We start from the raw sequence: 18,871 nt of genomic DNA, 5'->3' as shown, positions 1-18,871 counted from the left end.
AAAAGCACCCATTTTTAATTCTTAGCCTGTGTGAATTATGATGCCTTACATCGTTTTGAATTGATATTTTGTTAAATCAAAACTTTATAGTATACAATGGTGCTGATTTGACACTTTATGTATAATTGTGATTTATGCAACTCAGTTACATCCTTGATTAAATTTTTTTGCATGTTTTAACATATTGTTCTCATTAGTAATATTGTAATATGAATGTGTACCTTTTAATTTTACATAAATCTTTTGGATGCAGTTGCATTTGATAAAATGGGTTACTTGAAATGTATCTAGCCATCACATTATTTCAATTACTTGGTCATTTAAAATTGGTATTATTTTTTAAATCAGGCACTAAGTAGACCTCACCAAACTATATTTGCAGACTTTATTCACGTGTCTCCTTTTTTCACCTACTTCTTTGCTTCCTTTGATAAGTTCATGTCCAGAACAGAAAAAATATCATTAAATGAATTGAATTTCTAGTTCATACATTCAAAAAAATAAAAACGTCAACATCCTGAATCTATTTCATCAGGGTTTCTACATGGAAAAAATAAATAATAAAATCAATAAAAGAGAATAACAATGAAGGCTATCCAAGTCCAAATCACAACACAAGGTCAATCACCTCCTGAGTTATGGGATTGTCTGGTTGTTGACTACGGCTTGGGCGGATGCGGCCGCATTGACCGATGGCTCCTCGGGCCGCCATCCAGTCTTCGTCATCAACAGTAGGCCCTTTTCATTCAAGTACAGAATCCGTGTCTCGTAATGCAGAGATTTTCCAATCGTATCCACTTCTTCGATCGCCTTCGTCGTGTCTCTCATGATCAGATGCCCGCCCGGCCTCAGAATTCGGTCAACCTCCACCACCACAGGCAGCAAGTTGCATCTGCATTTTCCCATATGAATCATTTGAAAATAAATAAATCCCATTCTTATCATTTTCCTGATTTATGAACAGAAATAAACCAATGTTTGATCATTATCACTGCGCGAGGGAGTTCTTAATCTGAACTTGCGGTCAGAATTGTGAAGAGAGAGATATAAAAGAGGAAAGAGAGAAGGAGAAGGAAAGGATGAACTGAACATATATCTAGATTTTTTCAAAATCATTTGTCAACATAAATCAAATGAAATTAAATCTCATTTTTCTATAGTAATAAAATGTCAGTTGTAGAGGCACAGCATGAACTGCGCGGGATTTTTTCCGAAGAAGGTAAGGAAAAAGGGAAAAAATGAGAATATTCTGTCCTAAAATCGTAGAACTGAAATCGCATCTAGATTTTTCAATATGATTAAATATAATTTGTTAGCCTAAATCAAGTGAAAAAATCTCATTTTTCTACAGCAACAAGAGATGAGTTGCATTGGCACAAGAAAAACTTGATCGGAAATATCAAAAATGTTTTTTCTGAAAGAATTTTCAAACAAAGTTAGAAAATAAGGGAGGAAAAAAAGGGGAAGTCCATTCCCCCGAAGATCCTCACATGAATTTCATCTCCTCAGCTCATAGGACGTCAACTGGGTGTGAAAATAATGGTAGATTATAATCTATCCTTGACATTTCCAGCACCACAGACTGGAGAAATTGAATCATGCGTGAGATCTTGAGACGAACTATCAGATCAGTGGCAGACACCGTGCGAAAATCTGATTATAAAGTCTACTGGCTGAGAATCATGGATGAAACCATAAAAAATGATTTTGAAAAACTATAAAGGAACAAGAGAAAGGAAACTAGGTCAAATCCTCAGCCCATTTAAAACACTTGACAGACTTTCATCCCTTCAAGAGGGCATGGAAATCTGATGGTTTATGTTTAACACAGAGAACCCGACAAGATCGAATCACAAAGCATTTGTGAATAATCCAAGATCGTTGACTTTCAGCATTCTTGCTTCATTTGATGACATTTTACGATTAAGCATAAACCTGTCTGAATTCGTACAATTCTAAATCCTCACCTCATTGAGTCACTAACATGAAGATGCATCTTCCTTGACTTTGTAACATTCATCTTCATGGAATCCGACAGGCAAGGGGCAAGAGTGTGAAAGGTTCTCTAATACTGACTTCATGCGGTTGAGAATGGGGAAGAGTCTGACCTGTGCTTGAGCTTGGAGAAGAGATGGTCGGCATGGAGGAGATCGTAAGATCTGGGGTAGGTACTGAACGATTCGCACCAATCGTGGTACATTCCAAACAGGCCGCGCTCATAAATGATGGCAAGCGTGTCCGGCGAATGGATTGGGACAACGTTCATCACCCAGATGTTGAGATCAATCAGTGCTGCTGCAAATCTGCGAGATGATGATGATATAGCAGGAGAGAATATCAGCAAGAAAGACATTCTAGTTATTCTCCTTTGGTAAAATGAAAATATGTACATATATTTAAGGAATGATTATCCATTGTTACTCAAATCGTTTTCCTTTGCTAAAATGGAGAAATAAAGCAAGAAGACAAAAGCCTGAAAATTTACAGGGAAAAGAGAGACTTTGGAGATTAGACCAGAACTCAAACATCAAAAATAATCAGCCTTTGATAAATGTTAGGAACAAAGTCCAACTCCCTCACGGTCGAGCTTCCACAGCTGGAATTCGTCGGCTAGGGTTTTGGAAGGAAAAAGAACTTACTTTCTTAATTCGTACCCATAGTCTTATGGGTTACACAGTGGGCCCCACTTACTGGGCCTGAGACACTTATACATAGAAAGTACTTAACAGGAAATACAGATAAAAAATAAAAGAAACATAAATAAAAATATATTGACTTGACGAGGTCCCTTGCTGACACCCCCGCTCAAGCTGGTGAACAGATGCTTCTGATCCCAAGCTTGCTCTGTATGCAATCAAACAGTGTTCTGGTCAGTCCATTGGTGAAGACATCTGCAACTTGATTAGCAGATTTGACTTGTTTAATCAGAACACGGCCCTGGTCGATCTTCTCCCTGGTCCAATGTTTGTTTAGCTCAATGTGCTTTGTTCTGTCATGTAGAACAGGGTTGTGGGCAATATCGATTGCTGCTTTACTGTCACAATATAGAAACGTAGGCTTCCTTTGCTCCAGCCCAAGTTCAGTGAGAATATTTCTGATCCACAATGTCTCACTAATACCTTTCACCAATGCTCTATATTCTGCTTCAGCGCTGGATAATGAAATTTCCGGTTGCTTCTTACTCCTCCAGGTTATCAAATTACCCCCTAGAAATGAGCAATAGCCTGATGTTGACCTCCTGTCTATCACTGATCATCCCCAGTCAGCATCTGTGTATACTTCAGTGTCTGCTCCTCCATGACGTTGATACAAAATTCAATTGCCTGCTGACCCCTTCAAATACACCAATACTTTATATGCGGCTTCTAAGTGTGATTTCCTGGGATTGTCGATAAATCTACTCAATAGCCTGACTGCGAATGCTATATCAGGTCGGGTATGATTGAGGTAGATCAATTTTCCAATCAGCCTTTGGTATTGCCCTTTGTCAACGGGCTGTTCTTCACATAAACCCAATTTCACATTGGGATCAATGGGTACATAGGATGGCTTACACCCCTCCATTCTGGTCTCTTTTAGAAGATCAAGAATATACTTATGTTGTGATATAAATATCCCATGTGGAGAATACGCCACCTCAATTCCTAGAAAGTATCTCAGTCTTCCGAGTGCTTTGATTTCAAAGAGTTCTGATAATTTGGCACTTAAGGCCTTATTTTCAACTTCATCATCCCCAGTGATAATTATATCATCCACATAGACAAGTAATATTGAGATTGTTTGTGACTTGGAGCGTTTCACAAACAGTGTGATCACCATTGCTCTGTTTGTATCCCATATTGATCAAGCTGCATGAGAATTTGCCAAGCCAAGCTCTTGGGGACTGTTTAAGTTCATACCTTCTTCCCAGGTTCTTCCTTATAATATCCAGGTGGTAACTCCATATAGATCTCTTCATTCAAATTGCCATGGAGGAATGCGTTCTTTATATCGTACTGCAATAATGCCCGATGAAAATTAGCTGCCAAAGCAATCAGAATACGTACTGTATTGAGTTTGGCAACTGGTGCAAAGGTCTCTCCGTAGTCTATTCCATAGGCTTGTGTGTACCCTTTGGCCACAAGTCTGATACGGTCTGTATCGAATTGGTAAAAATATACCAAGAAAAGTACTTACAGATGGAATATCGCTAGTTCCACCCACAAATCCGTCTTCAGAATTCCCGTCGATGTAGATCCTCCAGTAGCTAGCCCCCCCTGTTGGTGTGAACGACCTTAGAAGACCCTTGCCGCATACAGCTGGTCTGTCCAAGACTCTCCCACGACCTTCAAGAACTCTAACTGACCATCGGTGCCTTTCTTGGAGGTCTCCCCCCTTGTTTATAGGCATCCTTTATTCTCTTATCACTCCCAGTCAAGACTGGGAGCTAGTGGCCACATCAGCATCATGTGGGCCACCAGGTCCTCTGGTGCCTGTTGACTGGTCAACATGCTTTATTTGGCTTCCTCTTCTTTTCCTTCTCTCATATATTCTAATGGGAACCGTATCATTTCCCCCCTCATCCACTATCACCTTGTCCCCAAGGTGAATATCAGGGAACTGGGCGCGTATGGTTTTCAGGGGTTCCCAAGATGCATCTTCCTCAGGGAGGCCATCCCACTTGATGAAAACTTCCACTTGTCTGTTTCTTTTCCGGGCAGCTACCACTTCTGCTGGATACAGTGGCCATTCCATGTCACTGGAGAAGGTGGGGGGAAGTACTTGAGCTTGCACATTTGACCCCAATGCTCTGCGGAGTTTGGAAATGTGAAACACTGGATGCAGAGAACATCCTTCGGGCAATTCAAGCCGATAGGCGACTGGTCCCACTCTCTGTAAAATCCGGAAAGGCCCAAAATATTTGGGGGATAATTTCTCATTGATTCTTTTTGCTAGCGATTTCATACGATAGGGCCTTAGTCGCAAGTAAACTCTGTCTCCCACTTCAAATTGCACATCACGCCTATGTTGGTCTGCTTTCTTCTTCATCCTTGATTGAGCTGCCAAAATATTATCTCTTAGTATATGGAGGATATCATATCGTTCTTTCAACAATGTGTCCACAGAGTCAATGGGAGACGGTTGAGAACCATACTGAAGTAGTTTCGGGGGATCCCGCCCATATACTGCTTTAAAAGGGGTCATCTGAATGGAGGAATGGAAAGCAGTGTTATAAGAATATTCAGCCCAATGTAACCATTTTGACCAAGTCTTTGGTTTTTCAGAAGTAAAGCATCGCAAATATGCCTCCAAACACCTGTTGACCACTTCTGTTTGGCCATCAGTCTGCGGATGATAAGAGGAGCTCATTCTTAACTGTGTGCCTTGCAGACGGAATAACTCCTTCCAGAATGCACTGGTGAATACCTTGTCTCTGTCAGAAACAATAGCAATGGGTATCCCGTGTAAACGCACAACTTCCTTTACAAAGTGTTCTGCCACTATTGCTGCAGTAAATGGGTGTTTCAACGGAATAAAATGGCTGAATTTGCTCAATCGATCTGCTATAACCATGATACAATTAAACCCTTGCGATGCAGGTAAGCCTTCGATAAAGTCTAAAGAGACTTCTTCCCATATTCTTTCCGGAATGGGTAAGGGTTGTAAGAGTCCCGCAGGAGATAAGGATGATATTTTGTTAGCTTGGCAAATGTGGCATTGATCAACATAGTTCTTGATGCAACGTTTCATTCTTGGCCAGTATAGATCTTGAGAAATCCTCTTGTAAGTTCTGAGGAACCCTGTATGACCACCCGAGGCCGAATCATGATATGCTTGTAAAATTTGTGGAAGGAGGGAGGAGTCGGCTGTTAACACCAATCTCCCTTTAAATAAAAGCAGTCCATTGTGAAGCTTAAACTTTGGGTGACTAACTGGGCTCAACTCTTTTTCTGTGATTATCTGATGAAACTTGGGGTCTCGATGGACTTCCTGAAGAATCTGGGCCTGGTCCAACAAGCAGGTGCGAGAGACATGTAACCCTTGGAGTTCAGCTAATACTGGAGCTATGGATAAGGCATCTGCCACTGCATTGCTCTTGCCTGGCTTATACTCAATCTCGAAGTTAAAACCCAACAACTTATAAGCCCACTTACTGTATGGTTCCTGTATTTGCTTCTGACACAGCAGATACTTGAGGCTATACTGATCAGTACGGATAGTGAATGGCAAAAGTGTCAGATAGTGTCTCCATTTTTGGACGGATAGAACGATGGCCATTAATTCTCTCTCATATGCTGATTTCACTTGACTTCTTTTCGGTAATGCATGGCTGTAGTAGGCTATAGGACGACCATTCTGCATTAACACAGCCCCCACTCCTAGGCCCGAAGCATCTGTCTCAATAATAAAGGGTATGGTGAAATTAGGGAGTGCCAAGACAGGAGCAGATACCATAGCCTCCTTCAAGGTTTCGAATGCAATTTGTGCCTCTGAATGCCACTCAAAGGCATCCTTCTTGAGTAGTGTGGTCAGAGGTCGTGCCTTCAGTGCATAGTCCTTGACAAATCTTCTATAATACCCAGTTAAGCCCAAGAACCCACGAAGTTCTTTGAGAGTTTTAGGGACTGGCCACTGTTCCATGGCTTCAATTTTTGCCTTATCTGTCATTACACCCTGGTGAGAAACTCGGTGTCCGAGAAACTCCAATTCCTCACATGCAAACTGACACTTCTTTGGATTTATGTGTAGGTCGTTACCAGCTAGGACCTGAAACACCTTCATCAGATGCCCATTATGGTCAGATAAGGAGCGATTGTAAACCAAAATATCATCAAAAAATATCAATATGAACTGACGTAGGAACTGATGGAAAAGCTGGTTCATTAAGGATTGGAAGGTTGCTGGTGCATTCATTAACCCAAATGGCATCACTCTGAATTCATAGTGCCCTTCATGTGTCTTGAAGGCAGTTTTCGGGATGTCTTCCTCCTTCATTCTAATTTGATGATACCCGGACTTGAGGTCCAATTTAGAAAATACTGAGGCTCCATGTAGTTCATCCAGAAGCTCTTCCACCACAGGAATGGGATAACGATTAGGCACTGTAATTTTATTAAGGGCCCTGTAATCCACACAAAATCTCCATCCTGCATCCTTCTTTTTAACTAACAAGACTGGACTGGCAAAAGGACTATGTGATGGTCTAATAAACTCTGACTGTAAGAGTTCCTTCACAATCTTTTCAATCTCATCTTTCTGTAGGTGAGAGTATCGATAAGGCCTCTGATTTACAGGCTGAGCATGTGGCAACAATGGTATCGTATGATCTGTTTCTCTGCTCGGAGGTAGTCCGGTTAGTGGCGCAAAGACTTTAGGGAACTTGTTCATCAATTCATCTTCTAGTTCCTTTTCTGGAGCTGACTTAATGTGTGATGTTTGGTAGTCCATGTGATAAAGTTCTACCATTAGCAGATTGCTTGTCCTCAACGCCTTGTCAACAGCTTTCATATTCATATCTGACTTGGAAAGACTACGATCACCCTTCAATGTGACAACTTCTTCTCCTCTTTTAAATTTCAAAATGTGCATCTCCCAGTGGACCATGGTCCATCCTAAAGAGTACAGCCAAGCCATTCCCAATATCATGTCTACGCCTTTCAATGTGAAGGGTAAGAAATCAGTAGTCATCACATTCCCTTGTAGAGAGTAGTTAACCCCCACACATAACCCTTGACCTTTATCTGCTTCACCATTGCCTAATATGACTTCAAATAGTACTGTTGGATCACGTTGAAGCTGAAACTCCTCTACAAGACTGGTACATAAGAAGTTGTGGGAGGCTCCACTATCAATAAGCACAGTGATCTCCCGTCCTTGTAAGTTCCCCTTCAACTTAATGGATTTCGGATGTGTCCAACCCATCATAGAATTGAGGGAGACGTGCGCCGATAGTAACTGCGCTTCAGGTTGCAAAATTTCTTCAGCTTCCTCTCGAATTTCCATGTCCTCGGGTTCTGCCTTTTCCTGCTCCTCTTCATTCACAATCAAAATCTGCAGGGTCTTCTTGCATCTATGAACTGGGCCGAATTTTTCGTTACAGTGATAGCACAATCCTTTCTCTCTTCTCCGCTGAAACTCTTCTCCTGTTAATAGCAATCTTTTCTTCGCCGGCTGTTCTCCCTGGTGTATTGGGCCATTTCTCCTTTCTTGGCCGTCTGCCCTTTTTCCTGGCTGTGCGTGTATAAACTGAGACTCCTTATCAGTGGTCACTGGACTCCTCTTTGACCAACCGCTGAATTGTTGAACTCCTTGATTTCTCAGCTCTTTGGATAAGGTAGCTGACCATGTCTGATATATGACATGTAGTCTCCGTTCTATGGATTTAGCAGTCTCCATAATGCTCATCAGTCCACTTGGTTTTTCATGTATCACTTCTACTTGAATATCTGGCTTTAGGCCTTTAATGAAAGTTTCTTCCAACACCAGATCCGGTAGGGGCGGTAGATATACCGATAATCTTTCAAACTCACGACAGTATTCTTTTATATTCCCCCGCTGTCTGATATCCATGAATTGGTGTAATACATTTTCCGGTAAATCGTCACTAAAGCGCTTGCCAATGCATAGTTTGAAATCTGTCCAGTCAACAAAAGTATAGCGGTCTTCAGTCCAAATGTACCATTGCAACGCCTCACCCTCTAGGCAGCTCATCACCTTGTCCACTTGCTCTTCGTCAGGTACTCGGTGAACTCGAAAATAACGTTCCACGCTTCTCAACCATCTTTCTACATCTTCGCCTTTAAAAATTGGTGCCTCTATCTTGCTTTCTATTGTCATTGTCTTCCTTTTGTTCTCAGATCCCGTTGCCTTTGGTGTGCGTCGATCCATCTTGTCGGCGGCACTGGATTCTTCTGAATGCTGGCTCTCCTGCCTTCCTGATTTCATTGTTGCTTCCACATTTCTTGATTTCCCGCCTGATTCCAGCGCATCAAAACATATAGATATCGCGTTCATCAACTTGTCAAATTTGTCCTGCTGCTCTTCACGGTAAAGTCCAATTTCTTTCCTTAATTCCCTCTGCTCCTCCTTGATTTCTGCAATCTCTGCATCTTTGGCCTCCAAACGAGCTTCTACCTCCTTCACCGTCATTCTTCCCAAGATCTCGGCTCTGATACCAAATGATACGGTCTGTATCGAATTGGTAAAAATATACCAAGAAAAGTACTTACAGATGGAATATCGCTAGTTCCACCCACAAATCCGTCTTCAGAATTCCCGTCGATGTAGATCCTCCAGTAGCTAGCCCCCCCTGTTGGTGTGAACGACCTTAGAAGACCCTTGCCGCATACAGCTGGTCTGTCCAAGACTCTCCCACGACCTTCAAGAACTCTAACTGACCATCGGTGCCTTTCTTGGAGGTCTCCCCCCTTGTTTATAGGCATCCTTTATTCTCTTATCACTCCCAGTCAAGACTGGGAGCTAGTGGCCACATCAGCATCATGTGGGCCACCAGGTCCTCTGGTGCCTGTTGACTGGTCAACATGCTTTATTTGGCTTCCTCTTCTTTTCCTTCTCTCATATATTCTAATGGGAACCGTATCAAAGTCTTGCTCTATATCTTTCTAGAGTACCATCAGCTTGATATTTCACAGTAAATACCCATCTACAACCCACAGGCCGTTTACCAAGTGGAGCATCAACAATATCCCAGGTGTTATTTCTTATTAGTGCTTCCATCTCAATATCCAAAGCCTTCTTCCAGTTCATCTCTTTGAGTGCGTCGTCATGTGTTCTTGTAATAGACACAGAATTAAGAGCTGTAATAAAAGATTTATACGCACATCCCAAGTGTTGATAGCTTACCACATTGGAGAGTGGACACTTGTTCTTCTGAGTACACTGCCTTTTTCCTTCCTCAGAGCAATGGGCCATCCACTATCATCTTCCTCCACCTCAGCTGATCTATCAAGAGTGTCGATTACTTCCTTCTCTGGAGATTCTTCATCTTCACCCCTTTCATTCTCACCAGCTTCACTTGATGATTCTTCCTGATTATATTCGGTCCTTGGAATTCTTTCATCTCGAATGTCTGTTATGATTTGAGTCTTGTCCAGGGCAATGGGAGAACCACGATTCATGGTCATATCCAGAATACCAGGCAGAGGTGGTTCACGGATTTCTTCATTCAGCTTCTCCTGTGATTTGAAGAAACTTACACTTTCATGGAATGTAACATCCGCTGATATCAGCATTCTCCTTGAAGACGGATCATAACACTTATATTCCTTTTGAGTATAAGAATAACCCAGAAACACACATTTCACAGCTCGAGGACTGAATTTATCTCTTGGATTATGAATACCCTTGGAATCAAATCAGTCTTCAACAGAGCATGTGGATAAAATTTTATCATTAGATTTCCGGGACTATCGTAGTCCAAAGATTTTGATGGTAATCTATTAATTATATGCACGGCTGTCAAGACAGCCTCCCCCCAGAAACTCATGGGCACTCCTTAATGTAAGAGCAATGATTGAGCCATTGTAGTTACATGACCAATCCTCTTTTCTGCTACCCCGTTCTGCTGTGGAGTATACACGCAGGACGATTCATGTACCACACCCTCCTGAGCAAATAGAGATGACAGGGTCTTGTTGAAAAAATCTTTGGCATTATCCGACCTTAGTCGCTTGATAGAGATACCAAATTGATTTCTCACCATACGAAAGGAATTGCCAATTACTTCAGCAACCACAGATTTGGATTTCAATAAATAAACCCATGTTAGCCTAGTACAATCTTCAACAAATATAAGATACCACCTTGCTCCCGTCAAAGTTGTAGTTGAGGATGGACCCCAAACATCACAATGAACGAGATAAAAAGGTTGTGTACTTTGTTCTCCTTTCCCAGAAAAGGGCACGCACTTATGTTTAGCATATTGGCACGTATCGCACAAGACATGGGAAGAATTTTTATTTTCTTAAAGAACACCGGAAACATGAGTTTCAACAGTTCAAATGACGGATGTCCAAGACGATATTGCATCAGCTTAATGTGCTCCAACTGACTGCTACACTCCAGCTCCCGAGCATCCATCAGACGTCATTGTAAAAATAAGATGTAACTCTTTAACAAGTTTCTGAGGAGATATGAGCTGTGCCTGAAGTCCTGGGACATGCAAGACTTGCTTAATAAAACCCAGATTAGCAATTTTAACATCGCCTATCCCAGTAACCGGTAATGTTAAACCCTAATCCGGATTTAGGGTAGAGAATGGAAGAACAAAGAGAAGAAACTCACATTAAGAGTAGAACTGTAGAACTCAATGCATCAGACCGCACCCTAGGGTTTTTTATAAGTAGCCTGGGCGTTTCAGTAATCCAGGCTATCGTGGACCCGATAGCCTGGATCTGCTTCACTTATATCCGATAAGGACATAAGTCTACAGACAATACAAACACGTATAAATACAGATACATGATAAAACATCATAGGCGGCTGACAGGTAACATCTCTCCTTCTGCAGTGAACACCCGTCTACTCCCTTCATAAGGAGCATAATTATGAAACTTCCTATAGTAGGGAGTCATATGATCCGTGGCACCTGTATCAAAAATCCAGTCGGAGTAAATATTAGAGGAGTAAGAAGTTGTTTCACCCACACGGGCCATAGATGTAGAGCTGATCATAGTCTTCAGCATGTCGAATTCCTGATTCAATTTATCATATTCTTCAATATGAACCGTCCTGAGACCGTCTGCTTGACCTTTCCCAGCACTTGAATCTGCTTCTTTAGCATCTGTAGCATGCGCTTGGACAGGCCTGAGGTGTCGATTTAAAATCCAACAATGTTCCCTTGTATGATTTCTCCTCTTACAATATGAGCACTGAAGGTTGGACTTATATTTGCCACCTTGACCCTTCTGGGTTTGAGCATCTTCCCCTGGCTTCTTGTCATATTTGCCACTTGCACCTACACGTTCTGACGATGCTCCCTTTGATTGCTTTGTTTATGCAAAGAATCCTGCTCCAGTTTCATCTTTCCCACCACCTGGAATTAACTTGATGCGGCTTTCTTCATCAAGTACTATCAAGTTGGGTAAATATTCACGGTTGAGAATCTGTCTCAGTAGACTCTCATATTCTTTGTTCAGTCCCATCAGGAATCTGAACATACGATCTTGTAGAGTTGATTGCCACTCCTCAGGATTTTTGATTGGTCTGAAATGATCAATTGCTAACCACAGAGTTTGAAGTTCTTCTGCGTATTCTGCAACTGACATCTCAACCTGCACCAGCGTAGTTGCCTTAGTAACCAGCTCAAATATTCTCCAGGTGTTGCTCTTTCTCACATTACTCTTCTGAAGATGATCCCAGATTTTCTTCGTCGTCTTCAGATATAGATATTTCCGGAATCGATCTCCAGTCATACTGCTCAGCAACCACTGACGAACATTTGCGTCTTCACGCTTCCAGACTTCATATCTCGGGTTACTCAAGACAACCTCATGCATAAGGTGATCATCGAGACCCCTGCTCTCAAGAACCATCTCAACATATTTGCTCCAATCAAGTAGATTAAAGCCGTTGAATTTGACTGTCTCCGGCACAATAGGAAAGATTACCTGGTTCAAGGTCTCTCGTCCAGCTTCAGTAGTCTGAACGATAACCTCCTGGTTTGCTTCCCCAGCCATATTTGAGAATCAGTCGCTTGTCAGTGAAGCTTTGAATGGCCTTCCGCCACTCAGCCGTAGAATATTTCCACCACAGGTACTCGACAGAGCTTCGTTTTGACTTCTGTCGTAGTTTGACTCTTCTCCTGCGTTGGAGTGTCGACCACAGATGAAGCCGATCCCGCTGAGGAGCTCCTGCGCCACAGCGGGAACTAGGAGTGAAGCAGACGGGAGATTTCTCCTCTGAGCGTCCTACGCCTGGAGCTCTGATACCATGTTAGGAACAAAGTCCAGCTCCCTCACGGTCGAGCTTCCACAGCTGGACTTCGTCGGCTAGGGTTTTGGAAGGAAAAAGAACTTACTTTCTTAATTTGTACCCATAGTCTTACGGGTTACACAGAGGACCCCACTTACTGGGCCTGAGACACTTATACATAGAAAGTAGTTAACAGGAAATACAGATAAAAAATAAAAGAAACATAAAGAAAAATATATTGACTTGACGAGGTCCCTTGCTGACAATAAATGATACAATTTTAGGAGTCTTACGAAAGCTACTAAAATTCAAGATAACAGTATATTTTTTTCTGAGACGGCACAATAGGAAATTACTAGCGGAGATTTTGTCATGACATTATGATATAATAATAAAAGAGAATAAAACGTAATTATTCAGTTAATACACTAACAATGAGGGAAAAAGGGAATCTGCAAGATAGTGTCAGAATCTGACCCGATCTGAGAAATTATGACGTCAGTAAAGTAATTAAACAAAACCGGATTTTGAGAAGAATATGAATTCATATTGTGTAAGGCGCAGATTAATCTTCACCAGATCTCGATGAACCCAATGAGAATCACCAAAACAAATACAGAAGGACTTTTTTTTCTGTGCTTACCCCCCGTAAACTGAGCTCATATCCATTGCATTTCTCACAGTTGACCAGTCAATGCCTGTAATATTCAGATAGGAGGATGTGACAACGTGCTTCCAGTGCTCATAATCAGCCTGGTAATCATCCGGGGCAGGCTTTCCATAGACACCAGTCTGGGAAGCATTCACCCAATAAGGTGTGGCCTGCAACCTCTTTGGCCACGTTTTGGGCCACTCTGATCCTCGCTCTGTTGGATTTTTTGGCACCCGATGCATGCATGCTTGTAGCGATATGTTCCTGAACAAAGTGACAAAGCGCTCAGTCTAAATCCAAATGGCCTGCGCTCATTGAGTATGAGTTAATACAATATTGATAACGTAGACGAGAGTTAAAAGACAGGACAAGATACCGAAATGAATAGACAAAAGAAAAATGATACAAATAAAAATGAAAAAGAAATGAAATGAAAAAAATAAAAAAAATTGAGAAATATTAAATTCGAAATAAAAAGATAATAAAATAAACTCAATAATTAAATATAAGAATAAGAAACAAAAAATAAAAATGAATGATAAAAATTAAATGCCAAAAATTATAAAAGAAAAAATGAAAATGAAATTGATTGTTTGAAAAATGAAAAACGACAAACAAAAAAGGAAAATAATAAACTAAATTACGAAAATAGAAATAAAATTCGAAATCAAAATAATAAAGAATAAATTAATATAAATTTAATAAAAAATAGACGATAATTAATTAAAAATGAAACAAATAATACAAATAAAAGATAAAATCAATAAGAATGAAAAATAACAAATAAAAATAAAAAATGAATTGAAGAAACTCGAAAAAATGAAATTGAAAATAAAAAAGTTCAAATAAGTTAAAATGAAAACATATGAAAATGAAAAATGAATGAAAATGAAAAACGAAATAATAGAAAATTCCAAAGGATAAAAGAAATAGGACAAAGAAACAAGAAAAATAAGATAAATGTATTACAAAAAAGGAATCAAAATTAAAAATAAATACTATAAAATTAAAAGGAAGAAGGAAAATTAAAAAAAATAGAAAAATTAAGCAAAAATGGGAATGCAAATTACAAAAGAATTAAAGATTAATGAAAATAAAGAATAAGGAAAAATGTAAAATAAACAATAGAAAGAAGAATTAAAAAAGATATAAATGAAGATAAAAATAAGATATATAAATCAAAAGAAGGATGAATAAAGAGAAATTGAAGAGCAAAGGGAAGGGATTGAAAAATGGATGAGCACGGAGAAATACCACGCAGCATCACGGTCATCAGAATCTGGGCAGAGGGGTGGTTCGTTTGTCTCTCTGGTTTCATAACATTCATTTGAAGAAGGTTTTCGGTAGATTGCAACACCAACTCCATTCACACTGTCTTTTTTTGAAGTTAACAAATCCCAGCACATGGACTTGGTCAGCTGACTCATGGCTGTCATCAGGCAAACCCAAGATACAATGGCATTAATCAAATGAAAAAACAAATATAGGTATTTTTTGAATTAAATTAAGCTATAGCTGATATCAAGGCCGCTACTTTTCATCTTTAAGGAGGAAGTTTTATTTCATGAAATACATATATGAAAAATAACTCACCCTCCCAGATCTCAACATCTTCAGGCAGTTTCTGATAAACTGGGGTGGCGGACCAGACAAAGTAACCCCCAGGGCGCAGCATTCGGTTGAGTTCCAAGAGAAGCTTACCACCTGCAATGGATAATTCAAAACATACCTAAATTTTCATCATTTATCAGGAAAAGAATAAAATTTAGGATTTTAATGAGTTTTGCACGTGCCTTCAATGTGCCAAGGGACACGACAGCGCGCACAGTGGACTATATCAAAAATATTGCCCGGAAAGGGGAGCCTCTTCGTTCCCATCACAGCTAAGATGGCTGGAATTCCTCTCTCGAGGGCAAATTGGACTTGGGCTTCGTGCTCGTCCTTTGGGGCGAATGACATTGTGAGAACATTTCTTTCAAAGAGATAACCCCCAAAGCTGGCAACTCCACAACCCACGTCTAGTACGACACGACTCTGCTTTCCCCAGGCTATGTCAGGCAGGATCTGTACACAAGAATTTTAAAATATCAACTTTTGTGCATTATTCAACTCACAGAAAGAAAAAAAAAGCCGGAATTGATTGTAAGAGTCACCTCCTGGATGAAATCTATATAGTGGAGTGCGCCATGCTGAAACTGGGTGCCGCCACCAGGGAACGTGAGGTATTCTCCAGATATCTTGACCCAATTTTGATGTCCTTTAACCACTGCAAGTTTAGGATGAGGAACATTGAAGTACCAAATCTGCAAGTAAAAATCAAAAAAAAATTATAGACATGTAAAGGTAAAGATAGATTGATAAATATAGAAATAGGTGCATGCACAGGACCCAGATAATTTTAAAGAAAAGATAGATAGATGGATGGATGGATGGATAGATAGACAGATGTAATCATAGATAAGATAGATTGCAGACTGATAGATAGATAAGTATTTCGATAGATACATTGATTTTTTTAAGAAAAGATATATAGACATACATAGATAGAAAGATAGATACATAGACTTATACACAGACAGATACATAGATAGATTGGTATATAGATATACAGAGAGATTTATAGATATATATAATACATGTTGCATGCTAAGTCATAGTTTAGCCACAATGCTTTTACCTTGTCCCTGCTAAGAGGCCACTTGATTGGCTGCCGGTAACCCACAGGCAGGGGGACAAGGCAAGTCGGGCTTTCTTCAGGACAGTGTCTCTCTCGATGTTCATAGTGTTTGGTGCTTCTGAGCTTCTTAATGGCTAGTTCATTGTCAAGACAGGGAATGTAATCCGTGCGTGCACTAACGTTGCAGAGTGTCCAACTAAATGCTTCTTCTTTTCCTCTTGAGAGACTCTCCAAAGATTTCTTCTCGTTCTTTGACTCTGCGGCTTGTGTTGACCATGCCCCTGTCAAGACAGTAGTCTCCTCGGAAACTGCAGCACTGAAATTATGCTTCCCAGGTTCTTTCTCTACTAGATTATCAGTCGAACTTGGAACAGTCTCATTCATCGTCTCTATTTTGCCTTTGAGATCTATACCCTTTTCCTGGCCAGACTTCTTCCATGATTCTGATCCATCTAGCTTCTTCTGCTCTGTTTCTGCTTCATGGGCATCCTTTACCTTTTCCTCATCGCCTACTTCAACCGGCTTCTCTTCCTGTTCTTCATTTCCACTTTCATGGGGATCCTGATTTGTATCCCCATCGGTGCTGAATTGGCCGTCATTTGCATCAGTGTCCTCGTATGCCTGAACTGGCGATGAAACATCGGTACTTTTGTCCTGGGGACTTTCAACCTGATCACCACTGTCTTCTTGCTCGGTTGAAGTTTGAGAGCTCCCATCTTCTGCAGAGCTGTTGACTTTGATATCATCTTTGGCTAGCTCCTCAACACTCTCATCAAATGATGTGTCAGTCTCAACTTTGGTCTTTACATCAGATTGGGACTCTGAATTTGATACATCGCCGGGAACTACGTCCGAAGAAGTCATCATCCATATTCCAACCAAGCAAAGCCCGACAAAGACAACAAGAGTTACTGTGGAGCAGTTGGAGGGCGATGACCTCCTCTCTGAACGAGAGTTTCTTCCTAGAGCCATCTTACTGAATGGGGAATTGTGCTTTCACTCAATGGCTGAAAATTAAGATTCAAGTAAGTTATACTTTCATTGCTGAAGTGATAAACAAGATCATCATTAAGAACAAGTGATTGAATTCTCCAGAATAACGACAAAAAAAATTGCACAAGGAAGTAGAAACAATGTGAGTCATGAAGCAGATAAAGTGAAGCAGGACAACGAGGAATAGTGGAGACAATGGAATGAATATAGAGCAACATTATTGAAACCTCACCTCAAACAGATTAAAAAACACAACACATTGAGGCCACAACTATTTCAAATCATAGTCAAGAGTTAAGCAGCTCAGTTTCGAAACGAAAAGATGAAATCACAGACATCACTAATGCATAGATCGGCAGAGTCTTCAAATAACTCTAGAAAATTTGATCCTTGTTGTAAAGACAAACCAATTGCGCCTCTCTTTCAATCAGGACGTAATGCAACTCAAAAGCCTCCCTCTAGATGAGGTTCTTGGTCTTCCTCCTACCACGCCATGACCAGACAAAGGATCGATGAGTGGATCAACACTACTCCATAACATGCATTCGAAACCAGCACAAATTGTAAGCAAGTTACAAACAAATCACAGTCAAGAGTACACCAACTCAACTAAAAAAGGAATAAGATGAAATCAAAGACGTATCTAATCTAGATTGGGCAGAGTCTTCAAATAATTCTAGAACACAGAGTGAATGAAGAAAACGAAATTGAGGCTCTCTATCGATCTGGACGCAATACAACAGAAGTCAATAAAACGGATTCCAAACCGGCATAAATTCGTGAGCAAATTCCAAACTAATCGCAGTCAAGAGTACAGCAACTCAATTCAAGAAGGAATAGGATAAAATCAAAGACGCATCTAGTCTAGATCAACCAGATTATTCAGCTATTTCTAGACCATAGAATGAATGAGGCAAAAACCAAAATGCACCGCTCTTTCGATCAGGCCACAATGCAACTCGAAAGCCGCACTCAGCCCCAGCTTTCTCATCTTCCTTCTACCACGCCGTGATCGGACATTGGATCGATCATAGGATCAACACTACTCAATAACACGCATTCCAGACCAGCACAAATTCGTGAGCCAATCCCAATAACAATGGCAGTCCAGGGTACAGCAACTCTTTTGAAAAAGCAAGAGATCAAATCAAAGACATACCTAATCTAGATCGGGCAGAGCCTTCTAATAACTCTAGAAAACTCCATCATCAGCGTAAATGCACAGAGATTGAATGAGGCAAAAACCAAAATGCACGGCTCTTTCGATCAGGAGACAATGCTACTCGAAAGCCGCTGTCATCTCGAGCTTCCTCGTCTTCCTTCTACCACGCCATGATCAGACAATGGATCGATGATAGGATCAAAACTACACCATAGAATGGAATCAACCTTCGGTAATGCAGGATCTGGCGCCAGCTCGCGCCCTCTCCGACGGTGGCCACTTCTCCAGCTCCCGCGATTTTCTACGGCTGAGAACGATGGAAGTACGATTGATCGGGCATCCAACGGCTCTCTCGCATTTAAATAGTGGTTTAACCTAATCCTCAAGAACAGTTTAGTGTGGGCTTTATCGTCATCCTTTCTTCGTAACTCGCCGGGATTTATCCACATCTAAAGTGATTCTAGGGAGCAGCAGA

The 18,871-nt window shown here is 40.8% G+C and overlaps 1 protein-coding gene across 3 annotated transcripts; it reads right to left on the bottom strand.

Annotated features, from left to right (window-relative positions):
• Positions 1-441: 441 nt before the first annotated feature.
• On the bottom strand, positions 442-18,739 carry LOC144716152 (putative methyltransferase PMT26). Of its 3 annotated transcripts, none has more exons than XM_078591214.1 (9): positions 18,624-18,739; positions 16,242-17,248; positions 15,718-15,867; positions 15,358-15,628; positions 15,158-15,268; positions 14,819-14,993; positions 13,556-13,828; positions 2,109-2,303; positions 442-892 (listed from the first exon to the last, which is right to left on the bottom strand). In XM_078591214.1, the coding sequence occupies exons 2-9, from the start codon at positions 17,211-17,213 to the stop codon at positions 637-639; spliced, it is 2,403 nt and encodes an 800-aa protein (XP_078447340.1). In that variant the 5' UTR covers positions 17,214-17,248; positions 18,624-18,739; the 3' UTR covers positions 442-636. The 3 variants fall into 3 exon arrangements, with proteins under 3 accessions (XP_078447340.1, XP_078447339.1, XP_078447341.1); XM_078591213.1 differs by having other exon boundaries at positions 18,394-18,729; XM_078591215.1 differs by lacking the exon at positions 18,624-18,739 and adding an exon at positions 17,642-17,749.
• Between the last annotated feature and the right edge of the window lie 132 nt (positions 18,740-18,871).

This window comes from Wolffia australiana, chromosome 20, assembly GCF_029677425.1.
Source record: "Wolffia australiana isolate 7733 chromosome 20, ASM2967742v1".
Classification (NCBI taxonomy): Eukaryota; Viridiplantae; Streptophyta; class Magnoliopsida; order Alismatales; family Araceae; genus Wolffia; species Wolffia australiana.
Note: the sequence above shows the minus strand (reverse complement) of the source record. Positions and strands in the feature narration are given on the sequence as shown.